This window comes from Cheilinus undulatus, linkage group 14, assembly GCF_018320785.1.
Source record: "Cheilinus undulatus linkage group 14, ASM1832078v1, whole genome shotgun sequence".
Lineage (NCBI taxonomy): Eukaryota > Metazoa > Chordata > Actinopteri > Labriformes > Labridae > Cheilinus > Cheilinus undulatus.
This window is the reverse complement of record NC_054878.1, coordinates 2,253,620-2,277,237: the sequence shown is the minus strand read 5'-3', so window position 1 is coordinate 2,277,237 and position 23,618 is coordinate 2,253,620. Positions and strand designations below refer to the sequence as shown.

Sequence of the window (23,618 nt, the reverse complement as noted above, 5' to 3'; positions counted from 1 at the left end):
GCCATGGCTAGATGTCTTTTATACATTGCATTGGTTGCACTGTAATTAAATGTAGCAATGCTTATGTATTTTCCCTGACAAATAAACGGATAAATAAATAAATAAATAAATAAATAAATAATAATACAAAAATTCACATGCAAGTGAGTATAGTGTAATAAATTATTATTATTAAATTATCATTATTTTTGTTTGGAGAATTTCTGTATCTAAGAGTGTAAATATGCAAAATATTAAAATATGAAACCCCTCATTCTAACATTTAAAAAAAGAGTTATACAAAATCTACATTTCTCAGTCAAAATAAAACTGAATTTGTGCTCCAAATTTTAAGTTTTCATTTAAACTTAATTTTCATGTTGTGTTGTGGCTTTATTTTTTCTGTCCTTTTATAATATACAAATAAAGGTTTATAACTTTGGGCATATAGAAGTTTTAGACTGAATGTCTGTTCATATTGTTTTCTGAAGCCAGTTTAGGAAGCTCTTAAATTGTTTTCAAATTCAATCAGTTTTTTGCCTTATTCTGGGGAAAGTGTCCCATGTGCATGTAGGAGGCTCTTCACATTCACCCCTGTGGAAAAAAAAAATCCCCCACACACGCACACCCTCCAGACACACACACACACACACACATACATACACACGTACAGACACAGACATTTTTCCAGATTTCTTTTTCTGGCTGACTTTAAAGTGAAGGTTGGTTCTGAGTTTTATCTCTCGGACTGTGTCTGCAAAAAAAAAAAAAAAAAAAAAGATTTCAACTCTGACTTTTCCCCCTCACAATTCTGACTTCAAAGTCAGGATTACAACTCTCTTTTTACTGAGAATGTTGTGGAAATATTTTCTCCCTGAGTTGGCCTTTTTTTCTTACAAATTTGACTTTTTTCTGAATTAAAACCTCAGTCAATCCTTACTTTAATCTCAGAAGTACAGCCTTTTTCTGTAAGAAATAAAATCAACAAGAAACACTGAGTGAGGGGAGAGTGAGATTTTTGAAACTGTTTTCAGTTAAAACTCTTTTTACCACTGGGTGGGTTATGAAGGTTATATGTATTCCGTTAGTAATGCATTGTGTATTGTGTCTGGCAGTTACTATGGGCCAGTCTCAATAGGGGGCAGTAATGGGCCTTACACATTGGTTTGTCAACCGCTTTAAAACAAGGAGAAGAAGAAATGCGGCAGATGTTTCAGTTTCCGGTTTGAAAGCTGTTTCCAGTGGAGCACAGTTAGCATGTATAGCTAAGCTAATGTTGTAGGTTAGCTGAATAATGTTTTAAACCAGCCTTTGTTCACCTTTCTTCTCTTTCTTTGACTCTCAGAGGTCTGAAAAATGTCCGGATCTAAAAACTCCTCCTCTGCGGTCTTCAGAGACCTAAGAGGGCGAACAACAACAAGATCTGAATCCGGAGAGGAGCCCCAGCACCATAGAAAACCACTGGATGTGGTTTCAACACCTGAGATTAATCTGCAGGGAGCAGGTGGGTTTCATTTACCCTGACAGAAACGTGTTTCCCGTTATTTTTGATGGAGTCGAGGCTAGCATTAGCCTTTAGCTTTAGCCTTTAGCTAACGTTCATAGACGACCACAGAGTTAGCCGCAGCTAGTTCCCAATCTAAATAAACACAGTTTACTGGACTCTTCAGTGGCTGATGTCTAATGATTATAACGTACGTGATGGGGCTTTATATCAGTGAATATCAGACGTGGACTTGTTCTTAACTAGGGGGTTTATTTCACTCGTAAAACCAGCCTCATCGCAGCGACACGAACTTCTTTAATTTTCTTATATTAGAGGTACAAGCTTACAGAGACTGTCTTCACAACAAAACTTGGCCATTTTTGACGTTTCCCACCTTAAATTAACCATTTGCATCATATCTAGGAGGTGAATGCTATTATACGTTCATGGTTTTGGCTGTTTTGAGAAAACCTCAGGCCAACAGCTTAACATGCATCTACCACAGTCTAAAGCAGTGATACCCAGCGTGTGCTTCTACAGCCACATGTGGCTCTTTTATGTCTTTATTTGAAATATTTGTCCCTCAGAAAAGCTTACAAAGGGAAACTTTGACCTCAGAATTTATCCATTATAAGTAACATTAACCAGTTTGTTCCCACACTTGTGCAGTGGGCTTTATTATCAAACTTAACTGTCAAAAATGTTTTTCGTCTGTATATTTTGATTGCTCTTGTTTGCAATTTTGCCCCTCATTTCCATTTTTCTGCAACTTTAACTCAATTCTAGCTGCTTTTCACCTGTTTAAGTTGACTTTTGCGATTAAATGCCACTTTTTTCTGCCACTTTTTTCTGCTTTTTACACATTTGAGTCACCTTTCAATCATTTTTGCTGTTTTTGCTGCTTATGGAAAATTTTTGCCACCTGTAACTTATTTCTTTGGTCACTTCACCCATTTTTGCCACTTTCTCCACATTTTAGCCCCTTTTCATCCATTTTTCTCCACTTTTTGCCCTTTATTGTCACTTCTCATCCATTTTTACATTTTCTCCCCACTTAAGCCACTTTCTCCTAATTTTTCCACTTTTTTCTTACTTTTCACCCTTCTTTGTCACTTTCTCCCCGTTTTTTTCCACTTCTTGCCCCTTTGACTCACTTTACACACATTTTTGTAATGTATTTGCTGCTTTTTGACAGTTTTTACCACCTATAACTTATTTTTTACCCATTTTTTTTCACATTTTCTCTCCATTTTAGTCATGTTTCACCCAGTTTTTTTCCTATATTATACCAATTTGCCACTATTAAATCAATTTTTGCCACTTTTTGCTGCCTTTTGACCGTTTTTCCACTTCTAACTTATTTTTTATCACTTCTTACCCATTTTTGCCACTTTTTACCTAGTTGTTTGCCATATTATTCAAATTTTGCCCCTTCTCACCCATTTTTGCCACTTTTTTGCCCCTTTTTTGACCATTTTTACTACCTCTTACATATTTTTATTTTATTTAATTAACCCTTTTTGGCACTTTTCACCACTTAGATTGTGGCTCTTGTAAAGGTATTTTTCAGCAGTTTGGCTCTTTGGTTGAGCAGGGTTGAGTAATGCTGGTCTAAAAGGTATTGGCCTGTGTAGATACTTATATTAAATGAATACATCTTAATATTACATTTATCAGAGGAAAGTCTTATAAATGTTATTGTTTTATGTGTAGTCAGAACTTATGCTGCACTATCAGCTCATTTGACTTAGATGGGGGCAACACATCTCAAAAGTAGGGATGGGCCATGTTTACCATTGTGTAACAGTCTGTAAATGTCTGGGAAGTGAGGAACCCAGAGTTTTGGGAGAGGAATGTTGTCCCATTCTTGTCTGATGTAGGATTCTGGGTGTTAAACAGTCCTTTTCTGTTGGTGAAAGGTCTGGACTGCAGGCAGACCAGTTCAGGACCCGGACGTCTTCTCCTGTGAAGCCATGCTGTTGTGATGGATGTGGTATGTTGTTTATCATGGTCTTGCTGAAATAGTCACAGCCTTCCCTGACAGAGACGTTGTCTGGATGGGAGCATATGTTGCTCTAAAAGCTCTCTCTAATTTTCAGCATTGATAGTTCCTTTCCAGATGTTAGAGCTGCCCACACCATAGGCACTAATGCAACCCCATACCATCAGAGATGCAGGCTTTAGACCTGAGCCAGGAGAACAAGCTGCATGCTCCCTCTCCTCTTTAGTCTGCAGGACAGAGCAAAAATATCTTAACAGTCCCAGTGGTTTCAACAGTTTTCCATGTTACCATTCTAAATGAGCTTTGGCCCAGAGCAGACAGCAGTGTTTCTGGATCCTGTTCACATATGGTTTCTTCTCTCCATGATCCAGCTTTAACTGTCATTTTGTGGATGGCACGGCCAACTATGTTGACAGAAGATGATTTCTGGAGTGTTCCTGAGCCCATTTCCACTACAGAATCATACCTGTTTTTAATGCGGTGGCCCCTGAGGGCCCCAAGATCACCTCACAGAGATTTTATTAGGTTCTCTGAATCTTTTGATGATATTATGGAAGATTCAGTCTTCAATATTTTATGTTAAGGATTTTTTTTCTGAAATTGTTCCACAATTTTTAGACACATTTTTCAGAGAGTAATGAACCTCTGCCCATCTTTATTTCTGAGAGACTCTGCCTCTCTAAAATGCTCCTTTTGTTCCCAGTCGTGTCACTGACCTGTTGACAAATCAGCTGATTAGTGTCAAAATGCTCCTCCAGCTGTTTTTCAGTAGTACTACTTTATTTTGTAGCTTTATTGTCCTGTCCCAACTTTTTTGCCACTATCAAATTCAAAATCAGCTAATACTTTTCAAGGAATGGTAAAATGTCTCAGTTTCAGAATCTGATACATTATGTTCTTTTGTGAATCAAACGTGGGTTTATGAGATTTGACAATCATTAAATCCTGTTTTTGTTTACATTTAACACAGCACCTCACCATTTTTGGAAATGGGGTTGAAGTACTTTAAAGGTTTACCAAAATGCCTGCAGGAAGTTTTTTTAATTTTACTATAGTGCCACTGTTGCACTTTGACCCTTAGTTTCACAAAAAGAAAAACTTTTATTCTTCAGATATGTTCAGTTATTTTCAAAGCAGTGTTGTAAAACCTTCAGGTTTTGTGTTTTTATGCTCTTTAATATTTATGTTTCAAGTTAAGCTGAAGTTTGTATTACAAGTATAAGTCTTGGAGGAAACAGAAAGCTCCAGAAACACTGATATATTACAGCTAGGGCTGTAAAAAGACAAAAATTTTGATCCGCTTAATCTAGGAATTTCTGTAGTTAAATGCAATTAATCACATCTTTTTCATCACTCTTTAGAATGTATCAATTTGGATTTTGTACTACTTTAAACTAAGGCTAAATGACTTCCCATGTGTATACAGACCTATAGATTAAAGCTCATAACATGATCAAACCACAGAAAAAAAACCTTTATGGACTGAAATGGAAGTAAGAACATTAAAAAGGGGAATGTTTGACTTGTCTGACTCCTCTACAGAGCTGTGGAGTTTTTAAAGGGAAATGAGACATTAAGGATCAGTGCTGGACTTATTTTTCATCACTGTGACTGCAGAGAGACTCGGACACAGCTTGACCAGAGAAAGGTGAAAGTGAAAACACAAGATTAAATGTGCTTAAAACATTAGTGCACTCATTGTAGATCTGTGATTAATATATTTACAATGTAAAATTGACGATGGATCTAAATGTAAAAATATGTTACTAGTGTCGTTTGGAAGATTGAAAAGCTATCATATTCAATAAATTGCAATGGATTGTGGGATACGTAGCTCCTTCATTGAAATATGTAAACAGACTTGTATGTGCACCTTTTCTCAGAATGTTTTGTCGTCCTGACTCCTGAGTATTGGTAAGGCTGGTTGGTTTGGTTCCTGCAGTTAAACCACTGATATAGGTTGTTTCCACCAAGCGGTCCGACTCAGTTCGGTGCGGAACGGCATGCATTTTTTTGCGTTTCCATAGAGGAAAAGTTAGAAAAGGTCCCAAAAACCGACCCGTACCGTCCCACTTCTCAGCACCCTTCCGTAGGGGTACCAGTCTTACCTAGCGCCACCAAAAAGGTGGAGCTACACACACAACAATGGGGGTTGTACTGACGTCTCGTCAGCGCGCAACACAGCTGCTCGGCTCCAGGCTGCAAAACATGGAAATCTGGCCACAAATCAAGTTTCCTGACATTTATCTGGACTTGATTTTAAGAACACAAAGTAGAGCCCAAAGGCTCACATCAGCCTGGTCTATCTGTGATGGATGTGAAACTAAATTAATGAAGAAGTTTTGTGAATATGAAGCCTTAGAACAGATGATTATCTTCTGTAACTAGTTATTTATCTCCTTCTTACTTCAGGTAACCCGTGAAAACATCGCTCTTTGGTTGTTGAACGTGCTCTTAAAACTTTGGACTGCAGCCTATTTTAAAATGAGATCAGCACACCAAGGATTTCTGACTTAATCTAGTTTGATTTTAACACCAGCTGGACTTTTAACTTATTTTGAATGTGATGAATTCTCACAGTACAGCTCTGAACTTTTGTGTTTTGTTGTATAAACTGTTAAAGACTAGATATATTCACATATTAATGTACCGTTACGACTCAAACCATCTCTGTACCTGTATTCCATCAGCTGAGGATCTGTACTGAACGCAGTTAACATAATTAAGATATAGTTATTTCTTTTTAAAAAGCACTTTCAGCTGAAATAAAGCTGTTTAATGCTTATTCCCTCCTGATTTCTGTCACTTATCCTTTCTACAACTCTGCAGCTGGACCAGCAGACTCACGCTGACTGTGACTTCACATGCATGCTTTTACAGCCCGCCCATCAAGTGAGGGCGCGGGTGTCTGTGGAAACGCAAACTTTTTTTGGGTTTAGCGTACCAAACCATACTGAATCAAACCGGACCCCCTGATGGAAACATGGCTATTTAAGGACTTTTAGAAATGTCTGTGAGGGATCTGAAACCAGAGCTGCTGAAAAAGTGGGTGGGCACTGTTGATCTCTGTAGGGGCTTCACTCTTCAACTTTGTACAAGATGATGTGAACTTCTAGTCCATCAGTTGACTCATCACTCCAGTGATGATGATGGGCCATTTACTGTTTATGACTTACCTGGTGGTGTAGGTGTGGAAAATGCTCAGGATTTCACCTGCTCAAAACTTCCAAATAAAGTTTCTCTGCTCTCTCTCTCAGCCTGATGATTCTCCATCTGTATAAGTTCTTCGGAGTGCTCTAGTTCATACAGATATCCTCATCTATCCACAGTAAACGGCACATCATCATCACTCGAGTCAAAAATCGCTCATATTATCTTTGTTCTAGCTTGGTGTGGTGTTATTATCCCTGTAGAGGGCCGCAGACCCACACAGCTGATCAGAGGATCAGCAGAAGACAAAATGAATATCCCTTTGAGTATCATGGTGGAGGAAAACGGTGGAGTGCTACCTCCAGTGGAGTGAGTCTTCGCCTCAAGTGACAGGGTTCAAGTATCTCAGGGTCTTGTTCATGAATGAGGGTAAAATGAATCATGAGATTGACAGGCAGACTGGTGCAACCTCAGCTAGGCCTCAGTTTTTCCAAGTGGTACCATTCCTCTTCCATATCATGTTATCAGTTTAATGTTCAGAAAGTACAGCCCACTGGTGGTCTTTGAGCAGTGCATAGGAGATTTTAGACTCTTAGGGTGCTGAAGCACCCCTAAATTTGATCTCAGAGCATTGCCCATCTAGATTTCCAAAATCTGACAGGTATTTGGTAAATATCTTCTTATTCTCTAGCTATTTTTTACATAAAGCTTGGTAATAATTAGCACTATGTCAAACTTATAAGCCAAATGTCATGTCTGAAAGTAGCAAACACTCTGAGGGTGGAAAGAAAGTGGCCTAACTATCAGATTAATGTTGAGTGAAAATTAGAACAGATTTATTAGGTGTAGTTGACCACAGTTCTTAAAAAGTGGCAGAAAATAAGCACTCGAGTTCTACAATAAATCTATTTCATTTCAAAAGTGTCTGCAGTAATTTAGGCATCTTTCTCTTCTGTAGGTAATGTAAAAGTTGTGATGGTGATGTGATCAGGCAGGTAAACATGCCAGTCAATGATAATTGCAAATATATATGATAATGGTAATGAACCATTTAAAAATGTACACATTTTGTGGGGTGAATCCCACATTGTTGTTCATTTTAATACGTGGTGCACGTAGGAGACGGTCTCTTGTGATATTGGTGTTTGAGCTGGTGTACTAAACTCTAGAACAGGGGTGTCAAACGTAATCACAGCAGGGGCCGGATTCTGGATTCAGGACTAACCTGAGGGCCTAACAGGGTCCTCTTTTTAACCATAAACTGTCAACCTCATTTCACCAGTAATAAAATATGAAATAAAAACTTTAGCACTGATGATAAACAATTTTGACATTTAAAAATTTAAAAAGATACAGGCTGACAATCTGAGAAAAATAAATTTGTAAGTTCAAAAAGGTCAAAACATGAAATTGAAATTGAAATGTGAAAAATAATGTTTTTTTTAAGGCAAATATATTAGAAAGAAAATCAAAATCGTGAGTTTAAAAGGTCAAAGTATGAAACAGAATTTTTCATCATGACATTAAAAGTCAAAATATGATTCAGAAATTTAAATTGTGAGTCTAAAGGGTCAAACTGTGGGATTATGAAGTCAAAATTTGGAGTTGAAAATATGAGGTAAAATACAAAATAACTGGTTAAAAAGGTCAAAATATGACTTAAAAATTAGAATTATGAATCTTAAAGCTCAAAATATTATATGAGAAGTCAAAATTATGAGTTGAAATGCTCAAAGTATGAAATGAAAAGTCAAAATCCTAAGTTTAAGTCCGAATTGTGAGATGCTAAATTGAATTTCAGTTTCTTTTCCCACATTCCTGACTTCTTATATAAATATTTTTACTCCTTACTTTATTAGATTTTGTGACTTAACAAGGATATCTTAAATCATCAGGATAAGTCCACATGTTTATACTTGAGGAAATCTGCAGACCTCAGACTGATGGGCCTGTTAGAACAGAAATATGAGATCATCTAGCAGGCTGGATTTAATTGTTCCACCGGTTGGATAACACAGTGAAGTTTGAGAAATCTCATGGCATTAATTACACCCTGGACACTGAGATCGTCCCAAAGTCTGACACTAAGGAGGAGGAGACTCACATCCTTATTGTGGAAGGCTTTCTGCTTTACACCTACGAACCTTTGATTGACGTGCTGAACCAACGTTACTTTATTTCCATCCCATATGAAGAATGCAAAAAGAGGAGGTGCTCTAGGAACTACATGGTGCCAGATCCACCCGGCCTGTTCGATGGCCACGTCTGGCCCATGTATTTGAAACACAAGAACAAGGCCCCCGGGCCTTGAGTTTGACACCTGTGCTCTAAAATGTCTACATGTCACAGTGTCTTTAGAAGCTCAGCACCCAGAAAGTTTTTATTCTAAAATCCCTCTTGGGGCAATCAGATGTCTCAAAAAGGCTTACCAGCTCAAGTTCAAGTTCATTTACCATGTCCTGTTTGAGATACTTGAGGAGGTGGAGTTTGAACATATTCCAGGTTCACTCAGGGGTAGCTGTTGCTCAACTTTATGTACAATCTGTGATTTAGAAGCCGTTTTTCTGCATCTCTTTAAGTCGGAACTGCAGCAGAATTCTCTGATTTGAACCACTGGGGCGTTTTCCAATGTCCAGTCTTTTTCATTACAGGACAGACTTAGTTGGAGCTCACAGTAAATTCCACACACATTGGACAACAGAACTGACCTGGAGAGAGCTAAGCGGCAACTCTGACCTATGACAGCAAACTTTCTGTTTGTAGTTTTCTACAGTTTGATTATTTTTTGTGTCCTGCAGGTGCTCATGAGGTGCTGGTGAGTCAAGAAGAGCCTAGCCCTGAGCAGCAGGAGTGGAGCCCCAGTTGGGACCAGGAGGACACTGGGCCCCCACAAATTAAAGAGGAACAGGAGGAACTTTGGAGCAGTCAGGAGGGAGAGCAACTTGGAGGAATAGAGGAGGCTGATACCAAGTTACCCTTCACAATTGTTGTTGTAAAGAATGAAGATGATGAAGAGACAACCCAGTCCTCTCAGCTTTATGGGAGACACACCGAACAGATGGAAACAGGAGCTGATGGAGAGGACTGTGGAGGAGCAGAAGCAGCCAGGAACTCAGATTCAGAGACACATTTACAACCAGAGACCGTGGTCAAGACTGAAGACTTTTCTGAGGCTGAGACTGAAGACAGTGATGGATGGAGGGAAGCCACAGAAAATCAATCAGAGATAGACTCTGTGGAAAACTCTCAAAATAAGAGACAAAATACTGATGAGAAATCTCACAGCTGCCCTGAATGTGGTATTACATTGAAAAATAAACAGAATCTTGGCAGACACATGAGAATTCACACAGGAGAGAAGCCATTCAGTTGCTCTGCCTGTGGAAAGAGATTTAACCAAAAAACTCATCTTGCACGTCACCTGGGAAGTCACTTGTCGAAAAAACCCTACAGTTGCTCTGGTTGTGATCAAAGATTCTCTTGGCCTAAACAGTTTAAAAAACACAAGTGTGTTGGAGGTCCAGGTTCAGAGCTTCGACAAGACCAAAATGAGGAGAAAAGAGATGCAGAAACAGGAGCTGCTGGAGAGGATGGTGGAGGAGCAGAACCAGCGAGGAACTCAGATCCAGAAAAGAAGAAAGACAGCAATGACTGGCGAAGGATAACGGAACAACAGTTAAATTTAATCTCTGCAAAAAAACATAACTATGTGAGACAGAAGACTGGTAAGATATCACTTACCTGCCCGGAGTGTGGTAAAACCCCTAAAACGAGAAGAGATCTGAGACAACACATGTTAGTTCACACAGGAGAAAGACCCTTCAGCTGCTCTGAGTGTGGTAAAAGGTTCAACCATAAGTCTTATCTAACACTTCACATGGCCCATCACAGAGGAGAGAAACCCTACAGCTGTTCTGGTTGTGACAGAAGATTTGCTTGGTTTAATCAGTTAAAAAGGCACAAGTGTCTTGGACCTCAACCCCCAGAGCTTCATCAAAGCCAAACTGAGAAAAGAGAGGCAGAAACAGGAGCTGATGGAGAGGACTGTGGAAGAGCAGAGCTAGCCAGGAACTCAGATCAAGAGAGAAATTTAAAACCAGAGACTGAGGACATTTCTAAACCTGAAATGGAGGATATTGATCATTGGATGAAGACTACAGATACTCAGTCAGGATTAATATCTGTAGTAAACACAAAAAATAAGAGGCGTAAGAGACCGCACTGTTGCTTTGAATGTGGTAAAACATTTGAGAGCAACAAAGATCTGACCAGACACATTAGAATTCACACAGAAGAGAAACCCTTCAGTTGCTTTGCATGTAGAAGAACATTTAGCCAAAAAGAGCACCTGAGCAGACACATGCTCGTTCACACAGGAGAGAAACCCTTTAGTTGCTCTGAGTGCGGTAAGAGATTTAGCCAAAAGTCTAATCTGACACTTCACATGGCACATCACAGAGGAGATGAACCATTCAGCTGCTCTGTTTGTAGTAAAAGATTTAACCAAAAAGATCATCTGACCAGACACATGTTAGTTCACACAGGAGAGAAACCATTCGTCTGCTCTGAGTGCAACCAGCGTTTTAAATCAAAGTATAATCTCACACGTCACATGATACAACACAAAGGGGAGAAACCATTTGGCTGTCCAGGCTGTGACAGAAGATTCTTTTTGAAATTTCAGCTAAAAAATCACAAGTGTCCCAAAGGTCAGGCTTCAGGGGTTTATCAAAAGAAAACTGAGGGTCAAAATGAGGCAGAACCAGAAGCTGATGAAGAGGACTTTGGAGGAGCAGAGCCAGCCAGAAACTTAGATCCAGAGAGACATTTTCAACCAGAGATTGAGATCAAGACTGAAGTTTACTCTGAACCAGAGAGTGAAGACCATGAAGACTGGTTTGACATCAGGGAACATCAGATAGGTTAAGTTTTGAGATTAACTGGATTGATTCTCATTGATTTCAGATGTTGGCTTGGTATTAAACCCCTCATCTGCTCTATATTCTATTCAGTCCCAGTGGGCAGGTAATTTTTGAGAACCAGTGTTTTCCCAATGTTCTCAAAAATAGCCTTTCACACACACACACCATGTTCTCGATAACCTCTTTGTCCACAAGAAACTGCAAAAAGGCACTGTTTGTGCTGCAACAACCATACCATGTGACCAGCTGTCTGTCCCTCTAGTGCTGGCAAAGCAGAAGCATATCCATGAAAAACATTTTGTCACCTTTTCTCTGCAATAGCCATGTCTTTTTCAAAGTTGTTCTATCAACCCAAACTTAGTTAGCAGCAGTTTATAATGCTGCATGAAAGAGGAATGACCTCTGTAGTCCACTCAGGCATCTCTGTTTACCAGTATTGTGGGGAACCAACTGTGTATCTGTTTGTCAAATATCCAGTCAGCAGTGTTAAAAACGGCACAAATTTCCTCCGTCTGTTTTTGCCATGTAAACGAAAATGATAACACCCCTCACAGCCACATCAAACAGAGGAGGAATGGGCACACAGTGTGATGTAAACAGCCCAAAACTCAGCTTTTTCCTGTCTACTCATAAATGTTGTATAGGAGTTTCTGAAAATCTTCACCCTGGAAGGAATTTTACCAAAGGTGCATTTTCAGAGACCAACTATGCTGCCTGCATATGTACAGAAGGCCAAAACACAGAAAAAAAACCTTTTCAAAAATCCCCTACATTCATGGCCTCAGTTATCTTCTGAGGGGCAGAAATCAAATCTATTAATTTCTGTTGATATGTGGAAATAAACTTAGGACAAAAGGAACATTCCTTTGTGGGATGAGCAGCAGAGCTGAGTTAGTGGGTTGCGCCCATGAAAGATTTGCCGAATCTTCTCTGCCAATGCCAAACAGCTGATTCTGCCTTTGACTCTTGTTTGGTGTTTGGTGGATTGGATGATTGAAATTTGAAGAAACAAGACATATTGGGAATTTAACAATTTGTTCATTTAACAAACAGGAGCCTCAGTAGCATGTGGAAGAACCGAACACAGCCACAACAGCCTGGCTCCTCCTCCTCATGCTGGTCACCAGCCTGGTCACACACTGCTGTGGGTTGGCATCCCATTCTTCAACCAGCATTTATCACAAGTCAGCCAACGTGGTTGTGTTGGTCACTCTGGCACTAACAGCACACCCAAGCTGATCCCACAAGTTCGATTGACACCTGACTGGCAGAACCTGGGGGTACCAGAAGCTCAAAACGAGTCAGTAGCACCAGCAAAATAACCTGTTTGGTAATAGCAGAGAAGATTTGGCAAATTTTTCATGGGCGCAACCCACTAACTCAGCTCTGCTGCTCATCCCACAAATGCATGTTCCTTACAAATGTGGCATCATTTAAAAGGGAAATAAACAGGCTTTCCAAATGTGTAAGAATTATTGCCAAGAAGCATTGTTACAACAAAGAAATAATGTACCAAACACAAATTTCCTTACTTTTTGTGCTAAGTTTATTTGCACTACCAGCTGTGTTGTGACAACAGAAGTGTAAATCATAATAAAATAGATTCCTTTTTTCTTCCTGATAGTGAGTGTGATAGATAGTTTAAGTTCCAGCTGGCTCAGTGTGTGCATGGTTTAAAAAAGTAGTGATGTACAAACCCGATTACTGATGTTTTACTACTTTAACTAATGTTACACTCTGTAGGCATCATCATGCATTACGATTATCAGTCATGACACCAGTTAGTTTTTCTTGGGTTCAGAGTGGTTTAGTTGCTAATTTATAATTTTATATATTTTCTACTATCTACAGAGAATGAAGGTCTCTGTTGCTATGCCTTTTCTGTCAGTATTATATGTGTAATATTTTGATCAGTGTCAATCTGACATGATGAAGGAGGAAGGGAAGAAGGTGACATGACTGATGCATGTAGTTCCTGGTTCATTGCTAACCAGCTAATTTACATAAATCCTTTAGAGCAGAGGTGTCAAACTCAATTTACAGCAGAGGCTGAATTCTGAATTTGGGTCCAACCTGAGGGCCGAGCAGCGTCAACATTTAACCATATACTGTCAACCTCATTTTCACAAGCAATGAATTATTGGGGAAAAAACCATAGTTCTAATGATAAAGGATTTTGAAATTGAAGAAGGTCAAAATAATAAGGTTAAAGGCTCGAAATCTTAGATAAAAATTCAAACTTGTTAGCTGAAAGGGTTCAAAACATGACATTTAAAGTCAAAATATATTTTTTAAAAGGCAAATATATGAGATAGAAAGTTCAAATCATGATTCTTAAGAGTCAAAGTATGAGATCAATTCAAAATCACAAATTTAAAACTTCAAAGTGTGAGAAAAGCATTTAAATATTTAAATTTAAAAGTCAAAATATCACTTAGAATTTAAAATTGAGGATCTAGAAGGTCAAATTATGAGATAAAAGTCAAAGTAAGGTGCTAAAAAGGTCAAAACATGAGAAAAATTTGTGCTCATGAGTTTAAAAGGTAAAAATATTACTTTAAAAATTAAAATTGAGGATATGAAGTTCAAAAAAATAAGATAAAAAGTCAAAATTGTGAATTGAAAGGGTCAACATATGAAACAAAAAGTCCAAACTATGATTTTGGGTCATAACTGTGAGGTGCAAAATTAAGAATATGAAATGAAAACATGTATTTTAGCACATTCCTGACTTTTTTTTCTAATTAATTTACCTTTTTTTCTAATTTTTTTGACTTAACAAGGATATTTTCGATCATCATGGTTAACATTTACATTTTTAAACTGAAGGAAATCTGCAGACCTCAAACCAGTGGGCCAGTTATAATAAAAATATGACATGATCTGGTGGGCCGGGTGTAACTGTACTACCGACCGGATTAGGCCCCCGGGCCTTGAGTTTGACACCCTTGCTTTAGAACAACATAGTATTGCTATTTGTAGCATTTTATTGTATTATATTTACTTTAATATCTTCTGCCTAGGGTTGTCTAGTTGACACATCCTGCTGTCTCTGCATCGTTTTATTATTTATTTCAGAAATGTCAGCGTGCTTTACTTGCTGATGTGTGGACTTGCCTTTTTTTATGCCACAGTGTGCAACTTAAACGACTCCAGCTGAGGTAGGCATAGAGCAGCAATGATCAATGGCATATTAGCGTTGGCTATCATTCAGGCTGTATCGTCTGCTGCAGGAGAAATAATCACAGAGTGCCCTACTACATGAAGTAGAACCAGCAACCACGTCACAGTAACACTATACAAATCATGTTTGAGGTGGACTGTTAAAGAATCTTTGCTTTATTAGCTGAATTAGGTAGCACTAGCTTACTTTGTTGCATTTCCTGACTGAGTGGGTAAAATTAATGCTCATTCTCTGGTAGAACTATCATAAAAGTTTAAAGTAGCCGTCTCGTACTCGTTATTGCTTTGTCTCTTTTTCTGTGTCTTTGCATTTCACTTCTTAATCTCAAAGGCAATTAAATCTACCTTCCTGCTCCACTGTGTTTGTGTGACATTTTTAGTCTGGCTAGTCAGATTTCAGACTCAGAAGAGTTGCATAAAATATAATAAGTAAACTGAGAAATGGAAAGCTGCGCACCCATGGAGGTAAATGATAGAAACTGATATGTCATTCAAAATGTGCTAACATTAGCTGTATTAAAATGGTGACAGACACATTTTTACACGAAGTATACAAATACCCACATGTATGTCTTGTATTTTGTTTGACTTAAACACATTCTGATGTAAATCTCCTCAAAGTATTTTCTCTGCAATACAAAACTCATATGAGAGTATTTTTAGGCTAAAGCAGGTGCATGTAAAAAAATAGGAATTTTTGAAATATCTGTATAAAGCTTATTAAGAAAGTATTCAGACCCCCTTCGCTTTTTTTCCAGTTTTGTTATGTTGCAGCCAAATACTACAGTCGTTTAAATTCATTTTCATTCTCAATAATCTACCCTTATTAGACTCATTGTATTTTGCAAAAATCTCCTAATGAAAGCCAAACGGTCAGTGTTGTTTTTTTTTTTTTTTTTTACTGTACAGAGGTTTCTGTCCAGCCACCCTGCCATGAAGCCCAGATGAGTGGAGGGCTGCAGTGATGGTTGTCTCTCTATGTTTTCATAGTACAGCTGTATTTGTACAAATGCTTAGGGTGCTTGACTGCCCTATAGTTTAAAACAGAAGGTCTTCTCTCCTAAATAACATACATTTGCTTTAATATTTTATTTTTCTTTTTTAGTAACTGTCAGCCTTTAGTCAGGATACCAGTTATTAAAATGGTGACCATGCTATGTTATGCGTGTTGAAGAGTGCCTTAGTTTGATTCCCTTTCATTTCTGCTGGGCTCAAACACAGATACCCTAAATACCACAAAACACTTCTTCCTCTGTGAGGGGCCAATGGGGAGCTTTGGGAGGCTGATGATCACTGCTTTAAGGAGGAATTTGGCACTCATTCAAAGGAAGATTCAAGATGAAATTGGATAGGAAGTGAGATTGTCACCTAAATGTTATTAAATAAAATGATTCAGTTAGATGGGAAACATCCAGCCAAGAGTTATCAAGAGGACCTGGATGCATCCGAGGACCTCCGCTTCACACCGGAAGTTGGAAAATCGCCGCCATATCTCGTCTTCTAATACCGGAATTCACTTGAACTGAACATCTTTGTTGTTTTTTCTGTGTCTGTGTTAGGGTGAGTAAAGAAGAGTACCCCATGAGCAGCATAAGTGGAGCCTTAATCTGAGCCAGGAGAGCAGTGAGCCCCAACACATTAAGACAAACCACCATATTCCTCTTCACTCCTAACTCTGAGGAGTGGTGATAATGAAGAGGAACCTCCCTCTTCACAGCTTCATCAGAGACAAAGTGAACAGATAGAAACAGTACCAGGTGGAGAAGACTGTGGGGAAGCAGAACCAGCTAGGAACCCAGATTCAGAGAGACATTTACAACAAGGGACTGATGATGAGACTGTAAAGACTTCTGGAGTTGAGACTGATGACAGTGGTGCTGACTGGAGAGAGACCAGAGAACATCAGTCAGGCAATAAAAACATAAAAATAGACAATCAAAGATGGGCAAGAAATCACTTAGCTGCTCTGAATGCATTCAAAAAGAAACCAGATCTTTTCCTACACATGAGAACCCATTCAGGAGAGAATGCATTCAGTTGCTCTGTTTGCAATAAAAAGATTAGACATAAGGGAATCTGTCAAAACACATGCTAATTCACACAGGAGAGAAACCTTTCTGCTGCTCCATTTTCAGTAAAAGATTAACTCTAAAATCCACTCTGATAAGTATCCACAGGTACTGAACATACACATGCTAATTCACACAGGAGAGAAACACTTTAGCTGCTCTGTTTGTAGTAAAAGTTTTAACTGAGAAGGTACTCTGATTAAACATAATTTAATTCACACTGTAGTGAAACCTTTCATCTGCTCAGAGTGCATTTAAGGATTTAACCAAAAGTGCATCTGACCTCAGATCATTTAGTTCATACAGGAGAGAAAACCCTTTATCTGTTTTTAGTGTAATAAAACCACAAAACTAGTCTTGCCCATCATATTTTCAATCATACAGGGGAGAAGCCTTACAGCTGCTCTGTCTGCAGAAAAAGTTTCTCTGGAGAGTCCAATCTGAATAGTCACATGGTATGTCACTGAAGAGTGAAACCCTTCAGCTGCTCTATATGCAGGAATAGATTTAGCAGTAACAGTCATTTGATCAGACATATAATAGTATAGTATAGTATATAGTTCATTGAGCGAAACCCTTCAGCTGCTCTGTTTGTAATAAGGGTTTTGATAAAAAGCCTGCTCTGGCAAGCCACATGGATCATCATGAGTGGGAGTAACATTCAAGCTGCCCTGAGTGTGGAAAGACGTTTAAAACGAGGAGGGACCTGGTTGTACACAAGACTTCATACAGGAGAAAAACCCTTCAGTTGCTCCGAATGCGGTAAAAAAATTCAACCATAAGGAAATCTTAATCAACACATGAGGGTTCACACAGCAGTGAAACCCTTCAGCTGCTCTTTTTGCAGTAAAAAAATGTCACCATAAAGGACATTTGACCAAACACCTCAGAGTTTCCACAGGAGAGAAACGCTTCAGTCATCCTGAGTGTGGTCAAAGATTTTATGAAAAATATGATATGGCACATCACTAGGCACATCACAGAGGTGAGAAACCCTTCAACTGCAGGTTTGGAAATGAAGATTCTCATGAACTTCACAGTTGAAAAGACACAGATGTGTCTAAGAGTTCAGGCTTCAGAGCTTCCTTAAAACCAAATGAGGGGGAAAAGAGAGAAGTGTTAACCAATCTGGAGCTTAAATTGGTGATTGAGACATTTCCAACAAGAAACTGAGATCAAGGCTGGTAGCAGACCAGAAAACATCGTTCAGGGTCAATCTGAGGACTAAAGAAGTTTATTTCAGTGATATGAGATAGTTTACTGGTGAGAAACCACTCAGCTGCTCTGACAGTGGTAATACCTTCAGTTGGAATTAACCTTTCAAAAGACAAAACCTAAAATGGGAGGGATACCATATGATGGCTCTTACTGAAGATTCACATAAAGGTAATTGCATGTGACAAAACATTAGTTTGGATGATTCTAAAAAATCTGTTTTAATGCTTAATATCTCAGTTCCCAATACACTGCCCTCCAAAAGTATTGGCCCATTTCCTTTACTTTTGTTGTAGACTGAAAACATTTGGGTTTGACATCAAAAGATGGTTGTGAGACAACAGATCAACATTTCAGCTTTTATTTCTAGGTATTTACATCTTGATCTGATACACAGCTTAGGAGATAGCTTTATTTGTAACAGAACACTACATTTTTAGTTGAGCAAAAGTTTTGAAACAGAGAGATTTAAAACAGATTAAAGTGAATCAGACTTAATATTTAGTTGTAAATCCTTTTCTTGCAGTGACTGCATCAAGCCTGTGACCCACTGATATCACCGAACTTTAGCGTTCTTCTTTTGTGATGCTTTTCCAGGCTTTCATTGCAGCCTCTTTCAGTTGTTGTTTGTTCTGGGGGTTACTCCCTTCAGTCTCCTTTTTAGCAGGTTAAATGCTCTATAGGGTTTAAGTCTGGAGATTTGCTTGGCCATAAAACCTTCCACTTCTTGCCCCTGATGAACTCCTTTGTTTAGTTTTGCCAGTGTGTTTAAGGTCATTGTCTTGCTGCATGATGAAGGATCTCCCAATCAGTTTGGTTGCATCTTTCCTTAAACTGGCAAATAAAATGTTTCTGTAGACTTCTGAGTTCATGCTGCTGCTGCCATCATGTGTTACATCATCAATGAAGATTAACCAGCCCGTCCCAGAAGAAGCTAACCTGACACGCCAGATGGATGTGTTTCACACATCTATCTACTACTATTTGCCACTTGTTTTTTGAGTATCCTGAGAGTCGCTTATTTTGGTTAGATGTAGAGCAGTTCTACAATCTACAGACCAGTTCCAAAATTCAATTAAACAGAAAAAGGATGTTTTATTTTTTACAATTGTGGAAATTAAAACTGTCAAAAGCTGTATTTTTGAATGTACTTATATTGTATGGGGAATATTATATTCATAAGTGTAAATGGACACAAAAAATACCAAAGATACAACAATTCAAAAAGGAAATAAAATTTTAAATGAGGTCACTTAAAGAAATGAAAGACAAAAGAGCAAAGAAAACTCTGGACATAATGGAATCCCTAAATATGTTTATTCAATTCTGAGATTTCCCATGTATATGTATATATGTATATAGTGAATAATTTTATATACACAGGTGAATAATGTAAATGTCTGTATATATGGTTGTATGTGCTTCACATATATCAATTAAAAAATAAAAATAAAATAAAGAAAACAGCCTATGGCTTGAAAGCTTCTAAGCCAGATGTCTACATCATGCATCAGCAGTGTTTGAGCTGAAAGGGGAAACAAATGTGAAGATCCCTATGAGCAGAGTTGAGCTGAGAGCAAAAATTAAAGCGGATGTGGAGAATGAATGGCAAAGAGAATGGGAAATAGAAGACAAGGGAGGACACTATTTCTCTTTTCACCCCAAAATTTTAAAAGTTGTTTATTATCAAGGAAACTGGAAAGATTCTGTTAAACTATGCAGATTAAGACTGGGACTCTGTGGATTAAATCATGATTTGTATGTTACTGGGAAACATAGTGCAGGGCTATGTGGGTGTGGCCGCCCTGAAACAGTAAAACATTTTCTCTTGAATGTAGTAACTATAATGCTGAGAGGAGAGATTTGTTTGAGACACTATAGGATCTGGGATTAGTTTCATTCTCTATTAAATCTCTCTTTGGCCTCCAAGACAACCATCAGCAGATAATGAAAGCAATTTTACAGTTCCTGCGCGATACACGACTGTGTGCGAGGATATGAGACGAGAGTGTGACACCTAGTCTGACCAGTGGATGGCAGTAATACGCCTAGTAGCGTCGAAACTGCCGGGAATACAAGAAGAAGAAGAAGTGTTCGAGTTTCCGGTTTTTTCTTCGTCATGGCTCAGCTAGCATGTGTGGCTGTGCTAACTTTGTAGATTAGCAGAGTAATGTTGTAGTTTTCTTTTCCTTCTTCGACTCTTGGATGTGTGGAAGTGTCCGGGTTTGAGGATCTTAAAACTTTATTTTGACGGTTCTCAGAGACCTGAGAGGACGAGAAACAAGATCTGAATACGAAGAGGAGCTCCACCACCAAAGAATATCCTGGATGTGACTTTAAGACCTGCTATAAAGCTGCAGGAGGCTGGTTGGTTTCCTTTATACTCCTGGAAAGTTCCGTTTCCAGTTCAGTGATCTTTAGTCTTTAGCTTTAGCCTTTAGCTTTAACCACCAGCTAACGTTCACAGGCCGACACAGCACAGTGTTAGCCACAGCTAGCTCCTTACAGAGAATCATTGAGTTATTGATATTAAAGAAGCTTGTGTAATATTTATAGTTTATCCGATGAAGCTTCAAATTGTTGCTAAATAAGAGGTGAAAGTTCATTAACCTTGGTATAGTTTTGACAGTTCTAGAGCTTTATAGAAAAGAAATTACATTAAAGAAACGTGACGTACAAAACGTCAATAATCCTGACATTTTTTAAATCAGCTAAATGTTTATTGTTGGTTTTATTTGGCATGTATTTAATTTGTATTTGCTGTGTTCTGCAGGCGTCCTTGGTGAGTAAAGAAGAGCAGCAGGAGTGTAGTCCCAGTCTAGACCAGGAGGACACTGAGCCCCCCCACATTGTGAGAGGATAATGATGAACTGAGGAGCAGTCAGGAAGGGGAGCAGCTTCACAGACTGGAGGAGGCTGATATCACCAATCCTGTTTCTTTAAACAGTAAAATGATGGTAGAAACCTCAGTCCTCACAGCTTCATTGGGAGCTGATGAAGAGGACTGTGGAGGAGCAGAACCAGCCAGGAGCGCAGATCCAGAGAGACATCTACAACTAAAGACTGAGGTCAAGACTGAGGACTCCTCAGGAGCTGAGACTGATGACAGTGATGATTGGCAGAGGACCACAGAGCATCCATCACGTTTAGCTTTTCTAAGAAATGATGACGTCTACCAGACTGCAGCAACTTTTGACTCTGACAGAATCTGTCATCCAGGAAGGACATTTTTCAGTGGCTCAGGATGTTTGAACCAGATTACAGTAAATGGAGCTGTGGGTCATGAAATCGATGACATCGGGGTACACAGAGAAACAAAGCAGGAGGACAGTGCATCCTCATTTATTAAAGAGGAACAGGAAGAAGTCTGGATCAGTCAGGCCGATACCCCAAAGTCACTGTTCACTCCTGTTCCTGTGAAGAGTGAAGCTGATGAAGAGAAATCTCAGTTCTTACATCTTCATCAGAGACAAAGTAAACAGATGGAAACAGGAGCTAATGGAGAGGACTGTGGAAAACCAGAACCAGCCAGGAACTCAGATTTGGAGAGCCATTTACTACCAGAGACTGAGGTCAAGACTGAAAACTTTTCTGGAACTGATGACAGTGTGGACAGTGATTTTTGGACAGAGACCAGACAACGGCAGCCAAGTTTAGAATCTGTAGAAAACACTGACCATGCTAGAGAAATGGCTCAAAAGACATCACAAAGCTGTTCAGAGTGTGGTAAAACCTTCAAAACAAAATGGCTTTTGAAACAACACATGAGAATTCACGTCGCAGAGAAACCCTTCAGATGCTCTTTTTGCACTAAAAGCTTTCATCATAAAGGAAATTTGACAAAACACCTGAGAGTTCACACAGGAGAGAAACCCTTCAGCTGCTCTGAGTGTGGTCAAAGATATGTTGACAAATCTTATCTGAAGTGTCACTTAGCAGTTCACACTGGAGAGAAACGCTTCAGCTGCAGGGTTTGTAAAGAAAGATTCTCATGGCATTCGCAGCTGAAAAAACACAAATGTGTCAGAGGTCAGGATTCAGAGCATCCCAAAACCCAAAACAGGGGAAAAAAGAAGCAGAAACAGAAGTTGAGAGAGAGGGAGCTGGAGAGAACTGTTGACCAGCCTGGAACTGAAATCCAGTGAGACATTTGCAACAAGAGACTGAGGACAAGGCTGAAACCTGAGACTGAAGACAGCCATGATGATTGGTAGGAGACCAGAGAACATCATTCAGGGTCAGACTGAGAACTAAAGAAGTTTATTTCAGTGACATGAGATGGCTTACTGATGAGAAAACACTCAGATGCTCTGACAGTGGTAATACCTTCAGTTGGAGCTAATCTTCCACAAAACCTATTTTGTCCATCTCAGCTGCTTTAGTACCAGCTCTGTGTGAGAGAGCCTATTTATTTGTGGAGGAGAGTGCCAAGTGGGTTTTTGCCTCTGATATCAAGCTCCTGGCCTTGCACTGGTTGGTGCAGAGTTTGACCATTGCCTGCTGCCAGTGTGTGCTAAGGACTGCAATTAAGGTGCATCATGATGCAGCGCGACAGTCTATCACCGAAGTGTGCTGGGCTTAACAAAAGCACTAATTTGTAGTATTCTACAAAGTATGTGTTATTGGGCCATATTTCAGTTCCCAGTGCATACTATGCTATCTCATCTTGAGGTTTTGTGTGTAAAGCAATGTTTTTTATGTAAAAGTAGATGAAAACTCAATTTTTACAGCCTCTCGGTATCACAGTAATGTTCAATATTCACATAATAGTTATCATTCTTCAAGTTTACTTTTTGGTTTAGTTGGCCAAAGATAATAGAATAAGATCAGTGCGTTGACTACTGTAGTGGCTGATACTGAATTTGGTTTTATTTCATGTAAGTAATTTTCTTGTAGCTAAACCTGATGTCTTTGCTTTTTTTATCCAGCTAACATGATAAAAATACTTTGGCGATGTGTCCAAGCTGAGGTCAGATTGATTAACTTATTATCTCTCTGTGATATTTTTTACATTGTCTTCTAACTGAAGGGTTCCTCTTTTGGGATAAAGGAGTTTATGAAATAAACCTAATCTGACTGTTGTAGTTCTGCAGCAACACCTGCCAAACTTCCTTTTTTTACTTTAGACACTTGATACAAACTAATAGAAGTAGATGCTATCTCTTGCATAGCATCAATTCATAACAGATGACATCTCGAGACACTTTTTAAAAACCAGAACTAGACCTTACTCTTCATTTGGTTTACAAAAACAAACTGTGATCTACTGTAAGCTCGGCACTAAGCAACATTTTGCAAAGTAACAGTAGCAAAGAAAACCACCTACCTTAACAGATGGAATCCCAGAGCAGAACCAGACTCGTGTTGAACAGCCAAAACCTTGATGGAATTGTGAGGGGACAGAGGAAGATCAGAAAGAGAGAGACTGGTAGAGACAAACAACAGCAACAACAGTGAAAGGATGGATTTATAGCTACAGTGAGAGCAATGATGGTAACAGTATTTGTGGTATTAGCTGAACACTAATGCAGTTCAAATCCAGCATCCCTTAGACTCCATTTAACATTTATAATAGGGAATTGTAGAAATAAAGCTGGTATTGATAGTTGTTG

At 38.9% G+C, this 23,618-nt stretch overlaps 2 protein-coding genes across 2 annotated transcripts; both read left to right on the top strand.

The window, feature by feature from the left end:
- Positions 1 to 1,190: 1,190 nt before the first annotated feature.
- LOC121520958 (zinc finger protein 3-like) lies at positions 1,191 to 12,415 on the top strand. The gene is made up of 3 exons (XM_041804591.1): positions 1,191 to 1,238; positions 1,325 to 1,483; positions 9,416 to 12,415. The coding sequence occupies exons 2-3, from the start codon at positions 1,336 to 1,338 to the stop codon at positions 11,542 to 11,544; spliced, it is 2,277 nt and encodes a 758-aa protein (XP_041660525.1). The 5' UTR covers positions 1,191 to 1,238; positions 1,325 to 1,335; the 3' UTR covers positions 11,545 to 12,415.
- Positions 12,416 to 20,133: 7,718 nt separating this feature from the next.
- LOC121520960 (zinc finger protein 16-like) lies at positions 20,134 to 23,084 on the top strand. Its single transcript, XM_041804593.1, has 2 exons — positions 20,134 to 20,373; positions 20,780 to 23,084. Exon 2 carries the CDS (start codon positions 20,958 to 20,960, stop codon positions 22,149 to 22,151), a length of 1,194 nt encoding a protein of 397 aa, XP_041660527.1. The 5' UTR covers positions 20,134 to 20,373; positions 20,780 to 20,957; the 3' UTR covers positions 22,152 to 23,084.
- Positions 23,085 to 23,618: the final 534 nt, after the last annotated feature.